The sequence below is a fragment of the Fusarium phalaenopsidis genome, assembly GCF_050370095.1.
Source record: "Fusarium phalaenopsidis strain FUZ10S chromosome Unknown contig_32284, whole genome shotgun sequence".
Classification (NCBI taxonomy): domain Eukaryota; kingdom Fungi; phylum Ascomycota; class Sordariomycetes; order Hypocreales; family Nectriaceae; genus Fusarium; species Fusarium phalaenopsidis.
Genome location: NW_028145414.1, coordinates 993,728 through 1,016,662, shown reverse-complemented (window position 1 = coordinate 1,016,662; position 22,935 = coordinate 993,728). Strand labels below are relative to the sequence as shown.

Below are 22,935 nucleotides of genomic sequence, written 5' to 3'. Positions count from 1 at the left end.
TTATTCAGAAGATTCATGCGAGTGAGTGGCAGCTTTAATAGTTCGAGGCCTTGCACGCCGTTCAGACTCTCCCATCTTTCTCTCAGTCTTTGTGTCGGAATGTCGGTCTCCTGAGTCAGTGCCGAGTTCTCATGGCAGTTGCTTAGCCCCTTCGACCAACAGGCTAGGAGATGTCAAATCTGGCTCAAACTCCGTCCCAATGCTCCAAAATTCCCATAACAAGACACAAGGTCAGACCACTGATCACAGAGTGGGTATCTTACCAACTCCTGGCCCTGCCATGGTCTAATCCCCGCTTAGTCACTTATGAACGTCGTTGACTTGAAGCATGAAATGTTGTTTTGGTGTGCTACTAAATTCGCTGCCTTATTCAGCTCTTTCTGTCAGGAACTTGTACCTAAACGAAGACGGGTGCTACTCTACCAGTTGCGCAGCCCTAGTGGTGTCATGATTGTCATCTCGGTCGCACCGATCGGGAGAAGCATGGGCTTGATAGCCTGGGTCCATGACTTGCCTAAGAATTCATGGAATAGTTATGACGATCCGGACCGAAGAACCTTGCGTAAAGGTACTGAATATGGCAGGTATCAGTCAGTGTGGCAACGCTTGGGGTTCATGCTATCCCTCCAATCTCTGCCACTCGGCGCGACTGTTGTAGTTTTATTTGACTATCTGCTGTCGTGGTTCGATCCACGTCATGTCTCGTTACATTCTTTTCATCAAGGCGGGTACGACGGGTTGCAATTCAATGCCGATTCACCTTTATGATCAAATGCACGGCCTTTGGGTTAACAACTCCTCCACCGCAGCGGAGTTCTAGATGTCTTTCGTCCAACCGTCTTACACCATACTGGCTCAATTTCGGATTCTGCTGCGGCAAGTACCGATTTTCGCGAGCAATGGCCGCCGCTGACATAACAGAACGGATCATGGTCGAAATCCGCCGACCCAGCACAGACGTGTCTCATGACTCGACTCTTGGCTTGTTCCAAAGGCATTAATCAGCCCTTTCAGGGCAGATAAACCAGCGATAGCCCATGACGACGAGAACGGGACTTTGTCGCCCTGGTTCTCAGATTTTCGAAACTTGTAAACAATCGTACTGGCCAGTAGAGAACCTACTGATCATCGCGATCCACTGGTCGTGTGGCATAGCTGGGCGGACTTTGACACAGCCTTGGGTCCATATGGTTCAGCCCAGCCCATTGAATCACCCCAAGCTCATTCTGGCGTAAGGGACAAAAGTTTCTTTGGACAAGTCTCAATGTAACGCCAATCTTCCCGGACGGACAGGGGTGGAAGCTCTAGCCAGGGTCGGAAAACTAGAACACGGTTCCAATGCTTGAGTGTATGGACAGCTAGACAAGTTATGGTTATGATAACGGATTTATTTCATTCGCAGAGATCTATCTGAACCAATCGTAAGCGCGTTTAACATCAATCTTTCCTGCTATCAAGCTTTCCAAATGTCATAGTGGCTACCCTGAAGTTTGCCCTATTCTAAACCCTGCTTCCCCAAGAATCAAAGGCAATAACGCCAGCCTGAGTCGACATGACAGTCTTCTGACTCAGTTATGCCATCGAGGGATGGCTTTCAACTATAATAAAGAGCACATTATCAATATATCATAGCATCATATCCAAATGCTAACACAGTGGTCCTTTCTACCTTTTAAATCATCGTTCGTCGGAGCTCCTATGGGCCTACTAGATAAATCAAGACTCTTAGAATTCTAACTCGAGCCATCACGAACAATCCATCACAACGCCCTAATTCCTAAAACTTATATATTCTTTCTGCTTCCTGAAGTTTCCTCCTGGTGTGCCAGCACTTGATAAAGCTCTCCGGTTTATCCCTTTGACACCTCACCAATGAGCTTTAGGTACAGGCGACACACATATCCAGAGCGTCCCATTATTACGCAAAGTATTGATACGATGATGATCTCTATCCTGTCAAAAGATGAAATGAAATTTACTCCTGTGAAAATGCTCCCTAGACTTCTCCGTTAAGACACAGTTTCAACGAGCCCTACCACAACTATGAAGTGCGAGGGGGGAAAATTCTCACGGCAACCAGCTAGGCACGTCCGGATTTCGTGGTTTCATCTTGGGCAACAAGCACAAAGTCCCAGTGGCACGCTGGTAGGTGAAACTCAACAAGATTCAACCTGTCAGCCGAGATGATAGATTCACTGTCGGAGCCATAAAAGGACCAGGCCAGCCCATCACTTCTTAACGCGTCTGTTTCGCCGGGTTGCTATCCTGCCGTGGTCATGTTATCAAGGTCCAAAACTGTTGTTGCTTTCATTGATTGCGACTCCAAAAGAAGTAATCAGTCACAACACCAAGGCCTCACGGCACAAAGAAGAGGATCGTGATTAAAGTAATAATTACAACTGTACATGTGTGAATGTCTATACTCAGCCGGCTTAAACGTACTCGGCACAAATGAGGTCGCCGCCCAGGTCCATGACCTCCCTAATCGTAGCGGTAGGTGCAATGCCAGCCATTCAAAGATTGTGGTTGAGTGTGGTAACGTTGCCACCGTCCCTATCATAGAGAAGAAAGGCATCACTTGGGTATTCCATGCCGTTCGATTCGAGGGGGCTGTTATAGGGGACGTTGCGTCCGCCTATGTCTGTGAGGCGGTTCTCCAAGTCGTCTTGCTGCCACTGCCACCAGAGACGGCCGTGGTAAGTATGGTGCAGGAAGAAGAGCGGGTCGCCAGGGCTCGCAATCTGATCAGCTATCTGTGCAAAGAATTGTCAGCTTCTCAACCATCTTCAAGAGTCCAGACCAAGGCTATCGAACGTACTATGCCCCCCACAGCAGCGTGCCCGGCGATGTGGGGTCTGAAGATGTAGCATTCGAAAGCATCCACGTAGTTGGTCGTATTCAGACACTCGTCGATGTACGCCTGCTGGCCATTCTGGAAACCATCCGGGCTAAATTTACGAGTCAGGCACTCGTTCACATTCTTCGAGGTCGCGTTGAGGTGTAGGGTGAGGTTTGCGAAGGGCCCGTCGTTGACGCAATTGTAGCCTTGCCCTCCAAATCCAGTGTCGGGGTCAAAGACGACGGATTCGTTGAGAGCCTCAAGGTCACCAACCTCATCCCAGCATGGCTGGCCTCCTTTGTAGCCGCACTCGGATTGCAGCAGGTACTCATGGACTCGCATGTAATAGCGATGCCAAGGCAGGAAAGCACCCTGCGATTGCGGTCAGAACTGGCTCGTCATCTAGGAGGTGCACGTCATGGAATTCACATACCACGTTATGGATGACATTGGCCTGAGCAATTTGTGCCCAGTCAAGCTCATCCCATCGGTTTACCGCACCCTCAACTCCAAGTTTGGCAGGCTTGGACATGAGGCAAAGCTCGGCGTCAAGGTAGGCAGTCTTTTCATTGTCGGTCAACGTGTGCCTGCCTGCTGTCAGTCGGCTCTAGACAAGGAGTTTCTGGCTTTGAACTCACCAAGCCTTTCGCTGCGCCTTAGTGGTGCAGGTAGTATTCCATACCGCTGCCGCGCTTGCATTTACAATAGCGAAAAGAGAGAGATAGGAACTTAAAGAAGGCATTTCTATCAAGTTGGTAAGCGAGTGGTGGGTGATAATGTAACGAGTGACGTGAGAAAACGAGTGTAAAAAAACACAAAGAAGGAACTAGAAACTCGATCAAATGTATAGTGCTGATGAAAAATCTGTCCTTGTTGTTCCTTTGGGTATTTAATGTCTAGACAAGAGGTCGCAACAATCCATACTAAGTCCCACCAGCGTGAAAGTTTGAGAAATTGGTTCCAGGCGCGTCAGCAAGGCCTGTATTACGTAGACGTAGTCCGACCAAAGTACTGAACTCCATAAATACGAGGGCTAGGCGAGTGTCTACTAACGGCATATAGACCAACGACCAACTCTTGGGCATGATTAGCTTCCTTTTTCCATCCGAGGCTTGCTTGGACGTTACATTGCACCCCAGGCTCTCGCTTACAGCCCAGCCGGCAGAAGCATTGAGGCTGAGAAAATGGTCAGGAAGCGTGAAATTCAAGCATATGGTGATTTCCGTCCCACTTTCGAGGTATCATCCGAACAATGTGAGCTAACCTCAGCTTTATTTTAGGTTTTATCAACCACACAGCCCCGTCCAAGAATATCAGCTCATGGATGTCCCTGACGAACCAAAACTCAATCCCACGAGCTTCCTATTACTGAGCGGACACTATCCATGCACTGGCCAGCAAGACAACTAACGTCATGCCCCCTACGACCGTGTGCACCCCACGACCGCCACGTCCGGGGGGCCTCACTTTTAATCTCTCCACCAAGCGTAATTCCGTGATTTCTCAATGAAAATAAATGCAATTTTAATTATGAAAGCTGGAACACATTCTCCATCTCCTCTTCACTATACTGCGCAATTTCCATCGCATCATTAATAATATTGGGTGCGTGAGAGCGCTCATAAGCCACGGCGGCATCTTCGGCTTGAGCGCTCGCGTACGCAATTTCCTCAATCCGAGCAAATCGCTCATTGGGATCCTTCTCAATAGTCTTCCGGCCTGTGCGCTTCTGTAACGATAGCTTTAGTCGTAGGCGCTCGTTTTCCTTCCTTAGAAGAACGTTCTGGCTGATAAACTGGTCTGTCATCTTGAGCACCTTCCGCTCGGCCATATGGGAACTGCGACCATCGCGATTTTGGTCACTTCTGCCCCGTTTTAGCAGGGAAGATACCTCTTGCGCATTCCTTGGTGTTTGCCAAAGGTCGTCTGATAGTTGGTTTTCTTGCGGGGGCGTTTTTGGAGGAGGAAATTCTGAGATTGGACTGTCGGCCCCGATGAGCTCCGACAATACAGTACCCGTGGCGCCTGAAAGTAGATGGCCATCGTCAATTGGAACAAGCGAGCCCATAGTCTTGCTGAGGCTTCCGTACCAGTCAATGTAGTCTCCGCGATTCAACGCGAAGGAGAAGCGAAGCTGGGTATTATTATTATCTACAATGATGACCTTGTCGGCAAGACCCGAGAAGACCTCTCTTGTGTCCGTCGACACGTCGCTGAATGTAATCCGTAAATGTGATGATCTCCCAGTTTCCAACAGAGGGAACCACATGGAGGCGTCCGAGATTGACATAATGGGTGCCGTAACCCGCAGGCGTGTTTCTGTAGAAGGTAGTATACTGGTAGTTTCCGTAGGTGACAATGGCATCCTCCTAGAAGCTAGTATCATTGATGATGACACCCCCTTGGAGGTCCGAGGCAAGATCCGATTAGGAAGTCTCCGTGATTATGAGAGAAAAAACGGCAGCCCAAAGGCCTAGACAGTAAAAAGAGAAGACGTTGGGGAGCATAGTGGCCGTTGGATCTGACGAATTCTTGATGGCTGGCGAGTTTGTGGCATGAAATAGGTGGATTTATATGCTAGTCTTCATCTTTGATATAACATCTGAGGACGAGATACAAGATATTGATGAGTTGCCTCGTGCCATCATTTGAAGATGATGAGTGTTCTCGGTCCATGCGTCCCCGAACAGAGCAAAGTGGCACTGATCCCTTCGCCCATCTTTCGGCCGAGCTACCCCACACTGTAGGACTGGATCGTGGGGAAAACATGGGGAAGATCTTGGCGGTGATGTGGATTTACATGACTGCAGCAGTCGCTGGAAGCGTCGGGTATATTCTGCGGATATATATCTCGGCTCTTAGGAGCTTGAGCATTTTCGCATGGAAGACAGCGATATTCCCACGAACAATCAACCTCTCACCATGAAAATCGACCGTGAATTTTCCTCCGACGGCAATATACCGAACCTAGTTTCCGGGCGTGGGTTGGAGGGGTCAGGGGCAGGCTTTCGTGGTGGTACTATGGTGCCCTGGGGCGCGGCAAACTGCGAGTCTTTTGACCCGAAAAAGATGGAAGCCATGTTATTCCTTCGCGGCAAGCTCTCGACCGCCTTGGCACGTCCGCATGGTGATGTCGTGCGGTGAGATATTACGAGAGGCTGGCTCGGCATCTGGCTCCATAACAGACAGAAAGAAGTTGGCAGCCACAGCACAAGCTGTTGCCTATTATCTATGGGAACTTGCCAACACGTGACACAGGCTGCTGCCGAGTGCCTTGCGGAGGGTCGTCACTCGTTAATGCATGTGTCGAGCCGATCCGGCTCCACGATGCTGAGGCACGGTACCAGGGCTTCCACCCCTCAGTCGCAACTCCATACTGATTGCTGAGTACCATGATATAATGGCGCCATAATTATCTCACGGGAAACGATTGCCATATCTAACCTTTGTCTGCTCTGTAGTTGCTGCTATTGATGAAGCTTTTCTCATTATCAAGGGAAAATGCAATAACATTGACCGTTTCGTCCAGAGTCTCCTGTCAGCTGAACGTTATGGGCTCGGGTTTAAGATTCTCCATTGTGGGGGCCAATGAGTCTAGGCTTGCTTGAGTTCCCAGCAATGACCCGACGGCTCATTAATTCAATCCCATGTAGCTTATTATACCGACGGGTGAGAATCGACCGACAGACACGGTTCACTAGATGCTGATCTTGCCACATGGATATCATAATGTAATTGCTACCAATCGCTCTTTGATTCTATTAGGCTCAAGGCTACGGGTAATTTCAAGCCAATGTTCAGTCCCCTTGATCAAGTACGCCCACCCTTCTTCCTGTTCTTCGAGACGCGACCTAAACAACGAGTAAAGAAGCCTCTTGATCATTCTTCCCCAAAAATCGACATTGATTTCCACATACATGGCACTATACTTCCCGGGTAGGACCATCGCACTGTCGCATCTCGCTCTCACAGCCAGCAACAAATACCTCCCCATCTCGGTCGCATCTAGTCGACTATACTCTCAGCGCCGCACTATACATCGTTGCTCTATCCATCAATCCCGTCATTCAAGTCATAAAATCAGTACGCCAAACATGGGATCAATTCAAACATCATCACCAACACACACCTGTCTCAATCCCCCCCCGCTGGTAATGGGAGGGGCAGGCTTTAGTTACCAGCTACACCCTGAGCCACAGTCCCTCCCAATCACCAAGATTCTTCTGCGCGCATTTGAGCTTGGTGTCCGTACCATCGACACCTCGCCTTACTATGAGCCCTCTGAGCAGCTTATGGGTGCAGCCCTCTCACACGCAGACATCCAGTCCAAGTATAAGCGTGGCGACTATGAGCTCATGACGAAGGTCGGCCGGATCAAGGAGAATGAATTCAACTACTCACCAGACTGGATCCGCAAATCAGTCGCTCGGTCTCTGGAGCGTTTCCAGACGACGTACTTGGATGTTGTATTCTGCCACGACGTCGAGTATGTATCCATCGATGAGGCCGTCACAGCCGTGGGCGTCCTCTTGGAACTCCAGCGCGCTCGCGTTATCCTCCGCGTTGGGATATCAGGATACGACATGGATGTCCTTGCAGAGGTTGCTAGCATGGTGCGACAACGTTATGGACACCCTGTCGATGTTGTCCAAACATGGGCACAGCTTACACTCCACAACACACAAGTCGAGACACGTGGCTTCGAGCTGTTCCGTGCTGCTGGTGTATATTCTGTCTATTGCTCAAGTCCGTTGGCTGTTGGTCTGTTGAGAACTGGCGGCATTCCCACGGGCTTGACGGGCGACTGGCACCCCGCGCCAGAAGGCTTGCGAGCGGCTGCGGCTGAAGCTGCCCAGTGGGTAGAAAGAAATGGAAACGGAGAATCTCTCTCGTCTATCGCGTTGCAATATGCAATCCTGAAAGCTAGACAAAGCTGCACAGCTTCTTTCACGGTATCCACAATTACAGGTATCAGCACGTTATCGGATCTGGAGCAAAACGTCGCTGCCGCTAAGAGAATACTAGAAGTGGCTCCTTTCACTTGTGGCGAAGCGTCCGAGAGCTTGCAGAGCTACAACCAGCTTGACCAGCAGACTCTGGAGCGCAACGGACCCCTGTTTGAGCGAGTTCGCTCGATCCTTGGAGAATGGATAGATTATGACTTCTCAGGCAGCAAAGCCAAGTCGATGAAAGAGGTTAGTCTCCCGAACAACACCAACAGTGCCAAGAAAGACGCTGTTCAAGCGAGTACGATGGAGAAGGATAGCTTGACACAACCCACAGCAATTCAGGCGGCAGGATAGAGTGATGGAAGGGGTTGTGTATTCAAGGACTAGCAGTGCACGCTTTAGAAATTATCGATATGTGATCCATTTATATAACTCTATTGTAAACAACTCGAAACTCGACAAAGTAGGCTCAGCTAACTTGTTCTGTGTTCTCAACAATGCTTCAAGCTACAATCAAGACTCGGTGAGTGAATAATGGCTTACTGACTCGTATTCTACTTGTTCTTTTATATCCTTCTGAGCATCATTTAACATGATTGGACTAAGGATAGAATCCCAACGTCAAGTTATTTATTTACGACCCTTACATATATACAACGTTCATCACTGCTGCCGAAATGAATGAATTGTGTGAATATATCTTGAGCCTAAAGGAACTCTATATCTGTATACTCACATTTTCCGCACCTATGGGGGGAAAACGAAACACGTCACATCTATAGCGCCTTAACTCGAGGTTGCTCAATCACCGTCCTTGCTTCCTCCGTCCTCCACCAACTTTTCTCCCCGCCTGGGTATTTGTATCTTTCCATACTCTCTGGAAGCATCTCCACGCTATAGCCAGGCTCCAGCGGAGTTACATAACAGCCATTTTCGATCCTCGAAGGATGATGGAAATGCTCATGTAGATGATCTACAAATTCGAGCACGCTCCTCTTACCGCTAATAGCGACATAATCAACCGTGCTCAAATGCTGGGTATACTCAGGCAGACCAACACCGCCTGAATGGGGCACGATAGGGACACCAAACTTGCACGCGAGCAGTAGAATGGCGAGGATCTCGTTGACACCCCCAACTCGGCATGCGTCAGGCTGAATCACGTCCACAGCACCCGCCTGAAGCAGTTGCTTGAACATGATACGGTTCTGGCACATTTCACCCGTGGCCACAGAGATTGGGCCATAGGGTGTGTTGGATAATCCCTTGCGGATCGCGGCGTGGCCCAGAATGTCGTCGGGAGACGTTGGCTCCTCAATGAACCATGGTTTGAACTCGGCCAAAGCTTGCATGTGCGTGATGGCCTCAGGAATAGACCAGACCTAGGCAGTCGGGAATAAGTAAAACATCTTCTCTATGTCATGATAATGAGCTGAACATACCTGGTTCGCATCCACCATGAGCACATTGCCCATATCATATCCTAGCACTTCCCGCGCAATCTTTAACCTCCTGTGGTCCTCTTCGAGATCTGTTCCAACCTTGAGCTTGAAATACTTGAAGCCCTGTTGTACGCTCTCTTGAAGTAATCTCTTCATCTTATCCTCACTATAGCCCAGCCATCCCGCGCTGGTCGTGTACGCTGGAACAGCTTGGTTCTTCAAAGCTTCCTGGATCCTCTGCTCCTTACCGTGTTGCGCAGCTCTGAGAATCTCAAGGGCGTCATCAGGGGTTAAAGCATCTGAAATATAGCGGAAATCGATACACCGCACGACTTCTTCCGGCGTCATATCCGCGATCACGCGCCAGACAGGCTTGCCTAGCCTCTTGGCCCACAAGTCCCAGATGGCATTAACCAAAGCGCCGAGGGCAAGGTGGATAACGCCCTTGTCTGGACCGACCCAGCGCAACTGAGAGTCAGAGGTCAAGTACCGCCAGGTCTTGCCCCAGTCGGCTGTAAGTTCAGAGAGATCCTTGCCCTCGATCAGAGGTGCAAGAAGGTCTATCGCACCACAGACAAGCTCATTGCCACGGCCAATCGTGAAGGTCTACGATGACCGTTAGACAGACATTCAAAAACCCCAAGGATGAGATTACTCACCATGCCATGGCCGGTAAGCCTAGGGTCATCTGTTTCAAGGACGCAAAAAGCGGCTGAGTAGTCTGGAGATAGATTCATACCGTCTGAGCCAGCCTTGTCTAGAGAAGTCTGCATGTCTCCCGTCAGTCAGTCTTCTCCATATACTTTGGAGCCAACGGAGCAGCCATACTCACAGGAAATCGCACATCGTGTGACTGGATACTCTTGATGACCACCATGCTGCTCTTTTGGCTGGAAATCACTGAGACTTGAGAAAGGAGATGTTGTATTGCAGAGTTTTTCACGGGAGGGCAATGATGGGTAAAGGATAAGCAGCGCTTGTTCGTTGATCAGCTCCCAATTATTGGTATTGTTTACCATTATATACATCAGCAATTCTTGAGTTCAATATTGTAATGTCGCGCCCATATCCACACTGGATCCCCTTCTGAGACCAAGTGGAACTAATAGGATCACATCCTGTATCAAGAGTGACGGTCAAAACACGATTGACCCAAGTTCTCGGGATACTGCGGTACAAAGAAACATTCCTTTTACCCGATGGTTTACTGTAAAGGTCGTCTCTCCTACTGTAATGACAAGATCGTTCAGCTCGTTTGCCACCTACCAGGATTCATTTCCCCTCATCCTTCCAGCGATGCCTGTCCTACCCGGGTATCAGTTGACTGATGATATTATTGCCGTCGGTTCATTAGGCAAGCCAATCACCATTCATTCTTGCTGTCCTCTTCCCCCGCCTTGAGTGATGCTAAGCCATTTGTAGAATGCCCCGGCGGATAATAACCGACTCTCCCAAGACGAAAATGGACTAGTCAAGTTGTCACGGGAATGTTTGCCACGTAATAAATAACCGATATCTTGATCACAATTACCCCACGGTTATTTGGCACATGTTTAGCTCCGCTCATTCATCAGGAGCTTCCCTGATTGCATGAGCACGAACCGAAATCCGATATCGCGAGGACCCTAATCAAAATGGATACGGGGTACAATGATGGGCACTCTCAGATCGGTGGGGACAATGGATTCTCAGAAACACAGGTCGTTCAATCATTCGGTGGTCGCAGGAGAACAAGACGCGCTTGCGACAGATGTAACGCGCTGAGGGTGCGTTGTGATGGGCAAAAGCCGTGGTAAGTGTTCTGGATACCTACTGAGATATGATGCCACAAAGCACTACTAATTGGGGAGCAATGGGCTGACATTGTGATGTTGTTCGTCGTGTAGTCATCGTTGTCAAGGTAAGCAACTCTCACCGTGTCTAATGGCTCAATGTCGAAGGATCTGGGCAGTGGAGGGATGGTACTATCTTGTCCTGCAATATCACAACGTTATCTCTCAAATCATGATTAATAACTCCCTGTCTTGACAGAATATGATCAGAGCTGCCACTATGCCCGCAGCATTGGCCGGCGTGGTCGCAAGCCGAGCTCTAGGAAAGCTACGCGGCAATCATCAGGCTCGAGAACCATCCGGCAACGGCCAGATGACCATGATACCCGGGATGGCGATGGTGATTCCTCCGAAGCCAACCATGAGCTGGAGCAAAACATACATCCGCAGCTGCGTCAACAACAGCAACAGGAGCAGCAGTTGCAAACACAACCAGGCGAGAACTTGCAAGCGACATCACGCGAGATTGCAAATCATGACCCAATAGCTGCTGCTCAAAATATCTTGGACGCAGACGAGGGTATCAGTCATTTGTATGCTTCGCGCGTGCCACAGGACGATTCTAGCCGGGCTACGAACAATCACAACTCTTTCTCATCACACACTGATGCGCCACCACCTCAGTCATTGGAAAGCACGACAACTACATTAGCTTCTGGCCAAGCATATCACGTGGATGGTAATCAGTCTGCTTTTCATGCTCTACCTGATCTCTGCCTTGCGACGGCACCCATCCCCAATATACTTGCATCGCCACAGGGCCCACGTGTTTCCGTATCATCTGCACACGGGCAGAACCGTTCAGGAGATCAAGGTGTCTGGTTTACAACTGCGCCATCACAAACGACAGCGCAATGCCGAGATACCAGTAGCACCCGGGAATGTCGTTACAAATGTCTCAAGCCCATTGTCCCCATGCTAGAAGGCATCATCGACGCTGATCTTGCATGCGAGCTGTTGGAGCTTTACTTTGTCGAGCCTGGTGGATCCTTGTTTCGATGTTCCTCGCCCTATGTCCTCGTTCACGTCCTGAGAAAAGAGTCTCTCCTCCGATCTACTAACCCTCGAAGATCTACACCAGCTCTGTTGGTCACGATGCTCTGGGTCAGCGCGCAAACAGTTGAGAGCTCATTGTTTCTGCTGCCTGGCCAAAAGTCGCGCGTTTGTGAGGGGTTGAGAAGGTTGATGATGGGGTTGATCCAGGATAGAGATCGTGACCTCTGGAATAGGACTACTGGTGAGGCATCTGTCACTATTTCATGGGTCTTGCTAAATATTTCGTGATCAGATGGGCCTCTGGTCAAGGACTTCAAGTTTCCTGCCTCGGCTGATGCCACCTTTGGTAGCTTGCATCAGACAAGTCCACACGACTACGATTATCAGTTCTCATCCACTTCAGCATCTCCACCTACGCCCCTTATAGATGATGTCCTCATGTTCGTCCTCCTTACCATCGTGGTTTCGGGCGGTGACTTTAAGACGGACTGTATCAGGTGGTGGAACAAGGCACTGCGTCTGTCCAACAACATGTGCCTAAACCGAGAAGACACCCCTGAAGACAAGCCGTCGGGAGCAGGATCAACCATGTGTACAGGGGGCAAGACGAACGCGCCATGCGTTTGTAGACCTTGTGAGGCTGCGCGTACGGGATTGTCAATACCGGAAATACAAGAAGAGCGTCGGCGGGTGTTTTGGCTGATCTTCTGTCTCGATCGACACCTGGCTCTTGCCTTCAATGCACCCCTACGCATTCTTGATGATGAGTGCCAATTGTACGCACCTCTGTCAGACCAGGCTTGGGAGTCACTGTCACCTTCAGGGAATCCTACAATCACAGGCGACAACCCCATAGCTGTTGATGACTCGCAACAGCAGCAACGGCATCCAGGACGCGGTTTCGGGGCTCCAACACGAGTTTCAGGAATCAGTTTCTTTGAGTACTTCTTACCCCTCATGACAATTCTAGGCGATGTTATCCAGCTGCACCGTCAGAAGTGCCATCCCAGATTTGGCAATATGCGGCAGTCGAGGAACAACACGAACGGGGTTATGGGAGAGCAGCAACATGATAACGAAGATGAACATAGCACGGCCACGGCTATGATTGAACAGATCATGGCTGATTGTGCGCAGAGCATTGCTGACTTGGCTGACTTGTATCAAGTCGATGCCCTTGACGGCGCGACGATCCCATCCAGTCAAGTCCGCACTCCAAGCACCGTAAATTCCTCCCAATACGACGAGACTTTTCAACTTGGGCACAACACCCGCAGAGATAACAACGACACTCGCCACCATTCCAATACCACTGCATATCACAGTCGGCGAGCACCGTCCAACCGCCAGCATGCACAGGCAGAGCTCGTCACCGCATACAGTACCTTCATCCTCCACGTCCTTCACGTTCTTCTGCACGGAAAATGGGATGCAGTCTCCATGTTGGATAACAAAGATGGATGGATCCCTTCTGTAGGGTTTATGAAGTGTGCTTCGCATGCTATAGCCGCGTCAGATGCCATGTCCCGTATCTTGGCCTGCGACCCAGAGCTATCCTTCATGCCATATCTATTTGGCATTTACTTGCTCCATGGAAGCTTTATTTTACTCTTATTTGCCGATCGTATGCCTCAACTTGGTCCCAACGCGGCTGTTGAGAAGGCGTGTGAGATTATTATACGGGCGCATGAGGTTTGTGTAGTCACGTTGAGCACGGAATTTCAGGTAAGATCCTGCGTTTCTTTTACACGAGCCCAGGGCCTTCTATTTCGTTACTGAGTATCTGCAAATAAATCTTTTGGCAGACACAGCTGAATGCTAATTTGGTCGTGACTCAAACAGAAACGCTTCCGCAAGGTTCTTCGCTCAACCTTATACAGCGTGCAGAGTCCCGGGACTTCTCATGTCGAGGAGAGCAAAGCACGCCGACGAGTACTCCTGTTATATAGGTGGAATAATGGGTCTACTGGTCTGGCATTGTAGGTACTACTTGTAGGATATAACGCAGATGTGACGGGTGTGTTTTAACAAGCGTTGCATATCTTTTTGTATTCCTGCATAGACAGAAAGGGGGGGTCGGGAAAGCCGCTAAGCTGAAAGAGGGCCATTTCTGTGAGAACAAGCTCACGATGAGCAGCGTGGACCATCCTTTGTTGAATAACATGTTGCGGCGCTCTAATGCTGTGTTTGAGGCCTCTAGTTTCCGGGAGCAAAGTTTTGCTCGTTGGCGGCGGTGTACAGCAAGACTTCTGGCAGCACTCTTGTCCCCTTTGCAATGCAGTTTCTCGACTTCCTCTGCTTCTACTTGATCTTCATTGCACAGTAAAATATTAATCGTAGGAAGGAAAGTTAGAAACTCGAGGGGCCCCGCGGGCCGTCGAATTTATAGTACCCTACAAGGAGAGCAACTCCTAGGTTACGGTGTTTTACGGTATTGGATTTTGATGCCGCCACGTATTGATAACTGTGTCTTTTGCTGTTGTGGCTGATGGCTTCTTGTCATCGTTGCAGACAATAATAATAATGGGTTAGACGTCTCACAATTCAAATCTATGTTTCTTCTGTCAAAAAGGGGCAAAGCACTGGCGACGAAACCTGCTATTCTGCGGCCGCCGGTGCTGCGAGGTGGTCAATTTCTCGAGCCTGAGCCTCAGCCTGTGCTAGGTTTGGGTATGGAGATAGCCTTATGTTGGAAGCAATAGTCAGTGTTTGGTGGCTTTATCCTCCTCCTGAGGTGGTTACGGTGACACCTGGGAAACAGGTGGCAAAAAGTGCAGGTGGCTGAAGCACCCCGATGGTCGCTGCTGGGCTTGCCTTTGCCCATTGACTTCTCCCTGAAACCTTGATATGGGGATGATTAATCACAGGAAAGCCTAAACCTCGGTTTTGACAAGATCTCTTTTCTTTTTATGCTACCGCATGACATAATTCTAGTAATAAGAACACCACGTGTAGCCCCAAGTACTTGTGGCGTTCTGGTCCCCAGGTATTCACCAAATACTAAGTTTGCGGATGAGCAAAACCCCACCAGTGCCCTCAACAACGTCACATGCGAGCCACGCCTAGAGGAGGAAGTTTCGTTCCACATGCATTCTCGGGGATAGATCAAATTAGGATTTTGCTGAGTCCATGTACCCTGCTTGATGACGTTGACAGCTGATTGGGGTAAATGTGGCTTGATAAACCGCAGCTGAAGGCTGACCATGCCGCCATGGTCTAAGGCGCTGCATTGTCACATTCTATCTGCCTTTTACATATGTGATATTAGGGTGAGCGCCTCAATTTCCTGCCTTGCTTTCAGCTGATAGCCCCTGCGTTTAGCTCAGTTATCGAGACAGTGTTTCACATCAAGGCTAGGCTTCGTCCCGTGCCGCGCCCCGTGGCTGGCTGGGCTAGTCACATGCCAAGGTACTTTGTTCTTGGTTAAGATTTGTTGACTATTTTGTGTAGCTACCAAGTCAAACGGGCCTTCTCCACTGATACCTCCATGAACCCTTAACCACAAAGATACTGTAACGACAGACTCTCTCACAGTAGTAGCGTTTGCCAACTCCTGCTGTGCTGCCAACGGTATGTTGTAACTACTCAGCATTCACATAGCATTGCACCCTGTCCTCAACTGCTATGTAACAAGTGTACTCACAAAGACTGGAATGGCTAATCGAAGAGGCCAGGAAAGTCGCCATACAGCAGGGGAAAGGTGTATCCGCGGCTGGCTGTGCAACCATTCAGCTGCGGTCCAGACCCCTCCCTACATTCCACCGACTAAACCGCGTCTCTGACAACTATTATGGCACCATACTGTTGAGATATCAGGTCATCGGGCCGTTTTTCTTCGTTGATAGACACGCGCAATGGCGATAGGTCGTTGAATTCATCTCTACGTCCCGCTTTATCTATATATACTCATAGCCCTTCCCTCCAACTGAGTGAGGTCAAACCAACCCATCACTCGATCTTCTGGCTCAGTTAACCCATCAAGGGCCGGCCTTCAACTATAACAAAGAACACATTGTCAACACATCATCAACCCATCACTCAATACATCCAAGTCCATCATCAATACAACACCACCACAAACACTCTCACACAATGGCCTCCCTTGTTCCCATCGCACCTGAAGGCATCTCGGCCCAGTATCATGGCCAGGGCCGGTACCTCGAGCTCAAGGCTGTGGGCGAAATCCCCGGCTTCTTCTTCACTCCATTCTTTGAGCGAGAGGTTTGGGCGGGTGGCCTGCGCTTTTCCATCAAGGCCTTCAGCGGTGGCGATGGCAAGACGCCCCCGAGCCAGAACGTGGATATCAGCTTCAAGCTGCCGATCCTTCTCCCCATCGACCACTTCAACAACAAGACGGTCCTAGTTGAGACGGCCTATGGTACTTCCGAGGTCAAAATCGAGTACATCGGGTGGCCCGAGCCCCCCCATGGTACCGAAGTCTCTGTCAACTCGAAGGCGGCCGATGGTGTCACTACGACCAGCGACCAAGCCAAGAAGATCGACACCATCACTACTGTGCTTCCCCCAATCAGATCCCTCCTTTCCGATGAGGGCACGTTGTCTATCACCGCGGTGATCCCCAAGGAGGCAAAGCCGCTGCTCGATATTGAGTTTAACAGCGACTTCCTCAAGCTGGTTACTTCGAGCGTTGGCGAGGGTTTGATCAAATGGGAGCTCAAGTGGGTTAAGCCTCCCGTCGGCAAAGACAACCCCCAGCTGGTCAACGTCATCACTACTACCAAGTGGGACATTACTGTTCCCATCCTGCCCCCGGTCAAGGAGATTACCAAGGTCATCCAGCCGTACATCGTTTATCGGGTTTGGCTTGTGACCGAGTAGAGGGTGACAGGTGCATGTCTGGCCTGTTCCCACACTCTTCCACATCGGATGCTTCGAGATGGGGGCCTACATCGTGCTCTAGTCGATCACTATCATTCTCCCTACACTTATTCTGATAACTCTTGCCTTGAGAAATTTGCCTCGTGCAATCAATAAATGAGCATTCACTGCCATTTGCCGCTATTGTTCAGTGATGATCTTGCCCACATATGACGACACACTGACACTCTCGTTGCGTGCTGGTCTTTTTACATCATTGCCAACTGGTGACATGTTCTGGATGAAATATCTGCCATCACGGTCAATGAGAAGCCGCTCGAGAAACCATGCTAGGTACTCAAGTAATCAATTTAGAGCGGGTAAAAACTGTAGTCCTGGGCATTAACCAGAGGTTAACCACGACGCCCTCAGCTTTCCGTAAGCGAGAGGTCCACAGCCCTACGAAACTGGGAGAATTCAACATAACTAATGGACTTCACCACATGTGCCAAAGCGACAAGCTGGACCGTCAGCAAACGCGATTCCCAGCTGCACAAGCAAAGGTAGAGACGCAAACCAAAAGGCAAGGAACAACGACCTGGAACGGGTGCTTTATGGGCTATACAACTGTCAAAGACCACATCAACGACATCATCAGTGGTCTTTTATAGCTCAGAGGAGGCATATCCAACTATTTCTACCAGTTTAATCCAATAACATCCAAGCATTGCAGCTCTAAGAGCTTGCTGCTATCGTGAGGCTTCCCTATTCCCACAATACTTGCGTCCTTTGCTCTTGAAAGCTCTATCTTACCTAACTTCTAGATGATGTGGAATGTGGCTTCCACGGAGACGTCAGTCAGCCATGGCATGTCATTGCTATGCCCGACTGAGCGGAGGATCACGTTTTATTGCCCTTATTCCGCTGCAATAAATTCCATCGCTAGAGGATTACTGACCGTTGACCAACCCCCGATCCTCGATCCTTGTCTCTAGTCGCGAGCTTATCGACTTGGCCTCCATTTGACAAGTTAGGTTAACAAGACAGATTTTGCTACGTCACATGCAGCTAAATCCCATAGTCAGATGCTAGAGATGCTTACTTGTCGTACCAGTCACCCCATTACGTTGGATGAGTGAGCCCACGGCGCGCTCGTTCGTCAGAGTCCCACCACACATTAGCCCAACACTTCGAGATTGTCGCAATACAGACTAACTTATCTGCTTCTCTGATGCCTGTTAGTATGGGCGCCTTCATTTTGAGTCATTTTTCGACATGTATTTATAAGTGTCCCCTTGCTTTTGTGGACAACCGCCTCTGTCGAGGACATCATAATAAGAAAAAGCAACTCCGTAATTCTCTTCGGCCAAGTCTGTTTGCCGGCGATAAGTCAATTGAGTCTCGGGCAGCTTTTTTCAGGGCTTCTTGTCTTCTTTTGTCTCATCCACAGGAAAGAGTAGATGCCAAAGACATGGGCCACTGGCTCAGGACTCCGGACTGTATTCGCCATGACGGTTGCTAGTACCTAGACGCTCGAATAGAAGCCACTGTTGCTGACTGGAACAAAATCCTTTTCCCGTTTGTTTGGTCGTGGCGTCTCTGGCATCTCCGATATTGCAACAGATGCTATGCTTGGCCGATGGTCATCTCATCGTTTTGATATCAAGCTGACCGAGTCATGGCCCGGAATTGAGCATGGTGCGCCCAGGTTGGCCACAAGCGTTCACTATTTCACAATCTCCTTAAAGATGTCCCCTGCCAAGGCTTGATGTACCTATCAAGTCACCTTCGTTCATCGACATGAGTTGCATCCTGTGGTATTGGTCAATATCTTCCTCCTTGTGGGCCGAGAACTGAATCATCAATGGCACCGCAACTGAATGAATGACGGAGGCGATGAAAGTAGAAATTATTTACGGCTTGAAGGCCGATGTTAATGATTCTCTTTGGTACCAGATAGTATATCATAGAAAAGCTAGCTTTCGCGCACGTGTAAATTTGCTGCCAGGTTGACCGCGAATTGGATTCATGTACTCTAAAGAATTCCATCGAGACCTGCCGTCAGGCAGAATGCTCTCTGGGTGGCCAACTCCGGCTCAGTCTCAACGCCAACGACCCTCTAAAACTCATCCACTGGTTCATAACATAACCTGAAATGGCCTATCTCTAAACTGCTTTGGAGTGTGCAGCTCGCAGAGCCCAGGCCACTCCGATTCCTCCTAATTGCCTATAAGCCGATGGATCGCGATGCCAGCGCATGGCCAAGAGATGCCAACCTTGTAGAGATAAGAGCCTCTTCCAGAAGGCCTAGAGTGACGGGATAAAGACTCGGCGGCTAGGACGACATGGGCTCGGTCGGACCAGAAGATGAATGGGGGCGAATGGTACCAGCTTAAGCACCTAAAGGAACTGTCGCCGTAGGCACAGAGATCCCAGAGGACCCAGAGGAACAGGACTCCAGTGTGGAAAGCGAGCAAACACTAGAGTGGATTTATCATGACATCAAGACATGTATCGCCCTCTAACGCATATATTGAGAGAGGACGAAGTGCTGACTGAACAACAATGTCATTCATGAGTTAATTGCGGCACATCACTGTCGTCGCTGAAATACAATAGCGGGAATTCCCTTGACCAAGATTTCGTGCTTGCATTCGCACCTTTGTCGATGACTCATTCTCCATCGGTATACTCTCGTCTTGAAGCCGTCACTCTAACCTCGGCCAGATGGCATAGTTGAGACTCCTATCATGAAATGGGGTTATCTCGTCCTGCCTGGTCACTTCGGTGAGCCTCTGTAATACGACTACCACTACGGTGATGGTAGATCTGATGATCCTGAAACGTAAAATAAGCCGGTTAACTCATGGCAATTCTGCCGCCTTCTGGGCACGCCTACGTTGCGACCATCGTTTCTAAGGGAAAGACAGGCCTGGGGACATGGAACGCTGGATATGTATCGCACGCTTGTCCTAGCTTTTCCAATTCCCTGTCAGTTCTCCTCGAGTGCCTACGTTAGAGTACTTAGCGTTTTAGGTACTTGCTTGCACATGTCCACGACCCGCTTCTCTAAAGGGCCATCCGGTAGTTCCAGTGACATCGCAGAAACGCAAGTCCCATGATGAAGGTCAGGAAATAGCCCAAAGATGGTGCTTTGAGGACATTGTCGTGCTCACAATAAAGGGCTATCTTCATTTTACTTCAGTATGAGTTCCCTTGAGGGTAATAATATCCTTTAACATATAATCCTGAGATCGGATATAAAGCCGGGGCATTGAGGTGGATAGGCAAGTCAGGGTTGTTCATCACCAACGACAATACTAGGCAGTAACTGGTTCTCTAGAAACCTTGCAGCTATTCTATACTAATTGATCCACCATTTGTATGGGATTTCTTCATCTGTGCTTTTCCTGACTTCGCCTGTGTCTTGACCACCTAGACCCTACCTCCCAACACCACAAGCAACCCTACGACGTACATGCACCGTACATGCACTCTATATGATCATTCGAATGTCTATGGCTAGGAATTCTACTAGTGATAAGCGTTGGAGGCTCGCTTCGCTTCACATTTGAGGTCTTGGACACTATTGCTAGGACCCAATGACAACCTAACTCGCGAAATGATCCAAACATAAACGAAAAGCTCCGTTCAAGAATTCAAATATATAAATGATATTAAATCCTCCGTTAGTCGGTGTCGAATGCGCCCAATGGCTATTATTGATGGTTTTTCTTTTCGGATTGATACCGCAATGGAGAAAGATCAGCATATGAGCCCTTTTAATACTAGTTTCCAATGCTGAAAATCGTTGCTTGTCGTGTTTTCGAGACTTCGAAGTTAGACGCATCTTGGAAGCATATCAGCCGACCATTGGCCGCGTCATATCCCGCTGAATTGACTTATGAAACTGTTATTCCCAGTCCTTTGATCGTCTACATACGAAGCCTCATAATATTTTCAGAATTTTCAGACCTCTGTTCCATGGGTTCCCGACTCGCAACCCCCATGAAGGCGATCATGATATACCAGTAGCAGGTGACCTATGCACCAGGCTCCCCAGGGAAGGTTTGATCAGAATATCTTCCCGCAGTTGCAAGAAAAGATGTCTGTTGGCATTGCATAAAGAGATTTCCGGAACTGACGAGCTGATGTGGCCGAGCCGTGTCTCAGCAAGCGACTATTGATTCATCCATGCAGGAGGTTGAGTAGGGTGGCGTTTGGTAAATAGTGAGCCTGCTTGCGCCAAGCTATTGACAAACGCCACTCACATTGACAAGCAAACTGTTTATTAGGCCAGCAACGGTTTCCGTCTAAGCCGATTTCATAAATCACTGAGTAAGATTGCACGCAGGCGCGGCTTGCACATCATACTCTGTGCAGTCTCAAGGTCTGCTGGACGCTTTACAGGGACCTGTGCAAAAGTGGTAATCGACAAACATCTAGAATCAGGGTATTTGGAGACCATTGCCAAGCAGCTCACGTGTTAAAATTCAAGGGTTCGGGCCCAGACAGGGGCAGGGTAGATGATAATGCAGACGATGTGAGCCAATTCTCCGTGACAAGGCTGATCACTTGCAAATCAACGACCACAATTTCATGGATTTGCCCAGTCTAGGCTGACGGCGACACAGAATTGGCCATGATGACATTCTACAACAGATGTTTGCTTGTAAAAGAGAACATCAGAGGCTGGCAATAATCATATGTTTCTATTATCCCTTTCCCAGCAGCAGTGTGGTGGACAAAAGGCGATATTGTGATGATAGCCCGGAGCACCTGAAGAGTATGGCTGTATGTTGATCAACAGAGTCTTTTCTTGATGAAAGTGGTGATGATTAAAATGGTGAAAATGACTATAAATACTCCGAATAACCAGTGAAATGCAGGGTTGTTGGTGCGGAAAGGAGGTCCAGGGGCGAAAAGTGATGTTTTGTGGTCATGATGATGATGAAGTTGCTCGCAGGCTGCAGTCGCGATGCATCATAACAAAGTGGAGATCACGTGGGTAGGGTCACGTGCATCTCTTCGCTCCCAGTCTTGCTTCTTCTTCGTCTAGGGTAGCCAAACAGGAATGCCTTCTGCAAAGCTCAAACATCAGGCTGATACCACCCAAGTCAACTTTCGTCTAGTGTGTAGTAAATTAGAAGATGGTATCTCCCCGGATCGTCACCAGTATAAATGGAGGATTAGTAAAATATTGGATCGGTTGGGCTTGTACTGAGGATCGGAAGTGTCCTGGGCTATGGCGGAGTTGTGGAGTGCGTTAAAGACAGGTGCTTCCATAACGTGACATCACCACTGAGATAAGTGATTCATTTGACGTAGGAAGCGATAACGACAGCGAAAAAGGTTCTCGGAGACATAAAGGATCCAGATGCACGAATTTATTTATATGTCTTTACCAAATAGAAGTGTTGTCTGCTATACGCTTGTGCTTCTTCATATCAGTGTGGCTTGGCTTAATGTGATTGTCCCTCAGCCACGCGTACGCTACTAAATCACTATCTGAAACATTAGAAGAATTGGCGAGAGAGCGTTAAGCTCTTATTGCACCTTTAGTGGGGAAGGTACCCGGCCCCGGCGCAATTAGGGAGATTGTGCACAGATAACAGAGGCCCCACCTGCGTCTGATTAGCTGCACATGAGTAAACATCCTTCCTGCTTCACCTTTATTCCTCAGGTTATTCTCGTCAACGGCCTTATTTTTGACGATTTACCACGCACGTTGCTGAAGTGAACAGCGTCTTGACTTGTTTTGTTTTCTTTTTCTCTCTGGCCTGCTCTTGCCGACCAACCCAAGGCGCCCTCCCACATCCGCGACGTCTGGGAACATCGAGCCCACCCCTGTCTCTGCGCTTGTCTAGTCAGCTGGGCTAGCTAGTCTGGTCGAAGCATTCCGATTGAAGGCACAATTCCAGGCGACTGCTCGAGAGATTGTCGCTGAGTCGATTTGCAAGGAGATAGCACAGCTTCAAATTGACTACCTCGAATAGCGCGCCGCCATGGCGCGTCATTCTGGGTCTGGCTACACTCTTCAGCCAGCCTCTTCGGGAACC

The 22,935-nt window shown here is 49.2% G+C and overlaps 5 protein-coding genes across 5 annotated transcripts; 2 read left to right on the top strand and 3 right to left on the bottom strand.

The window, feature by feature from the left end:
* Nucleotides 1-2,513: 2,513 nt before the first annotated feature.
* LRP88_02224 (tyrosinase family protein) lies at nt 2,514-3,581 on the bottom strand (the record flags this gene model as incomplete). Its single annotated transcript, XM_083238892.1, has 4 exons — nt 2,514-2,753; nt 2,819-3,211; nt 3,273-3,426; nt 3,478-3,581. 4 exons carry the CDS (start codon nt 3,579-3,581, stop codon nt 2,514-2,516), a joined length of 891 nt encoding a protein of 296 aa, XP_083105487.1.
* A 786-nt stretch (nt 3,582-4,367) lies between these two features.
* Nucleotides 4,368-4,670, bottom strand: LRP88_02223 (uncharacterized protein; the record flags this gene model as incomplete). Its single annotated transcript, XM_083238891.1, has 1 exon — nt 4,368-4,670. One exon carries the CDS (start codon nt 4,668-4,670, stop codon nt 4,368-4,370), a length of 303 nt encoding a protein of 100 aa, XP_083105486.1.
* Nucleotides 4,671-6,993: 2,323 nt separating this feature from the next.
* Nucleotides 6,994-8,142, top strand: LRP88_02222 (Aldo/keto reductase family-domain-containing protein; the record flags this gene model as incomplete). Its single annotated transcript, XM_083238890.1, has 1 exon — nt 6,994-8,142. The coding sequence occupies one exon, from the start codon at nt 6,994-6,996 to the stop codon at nt 8,140-8,142; it is 1,149 nt and encodes a 382-aa protein (XP_083105485.1).
* A 422-nt stretch (nt 8,143-8,564) lies between these two features.
* Nucleotides 8,565-10,107, bottom strand: LRP88_02221 (enolase C-terminal domain-like protein; the record flags this gene model as incomplete). Its single annotated transcript, XM_083238889.1, has 4 exons — nt 8,565-9,170; nt 9,231-9,836; nt 9,890-9,997; nt 10,063-10,107. 4 exons carry the CDS (start codon nt 10,105-10,107, stop codon nt 8,565-8,567), a joined length of 1,365 nt encoding a protein of 454 aa, XP_083105484.1.
* A 6,043-nt stretch (nt 10,108-16,150) lies between these two features.
* On the top strand, nt 16,151-16,897 carry LRP88_02220 (uncharacterized protein; the record flags this gene model as incomplete). Its single annotated transcript, XM_083238888.1, has 1 exon — nt 16,151-16,897. One exon carries the CDS (start codon nt 16,151-16,153, stop codon nt 16,895-16,897), a length of 747 nt encoding a protein of 248 aa, XP_083105483.1.
* Nucleotides 16,898-22,935: the final 6,038 nt, after the last annotated feature.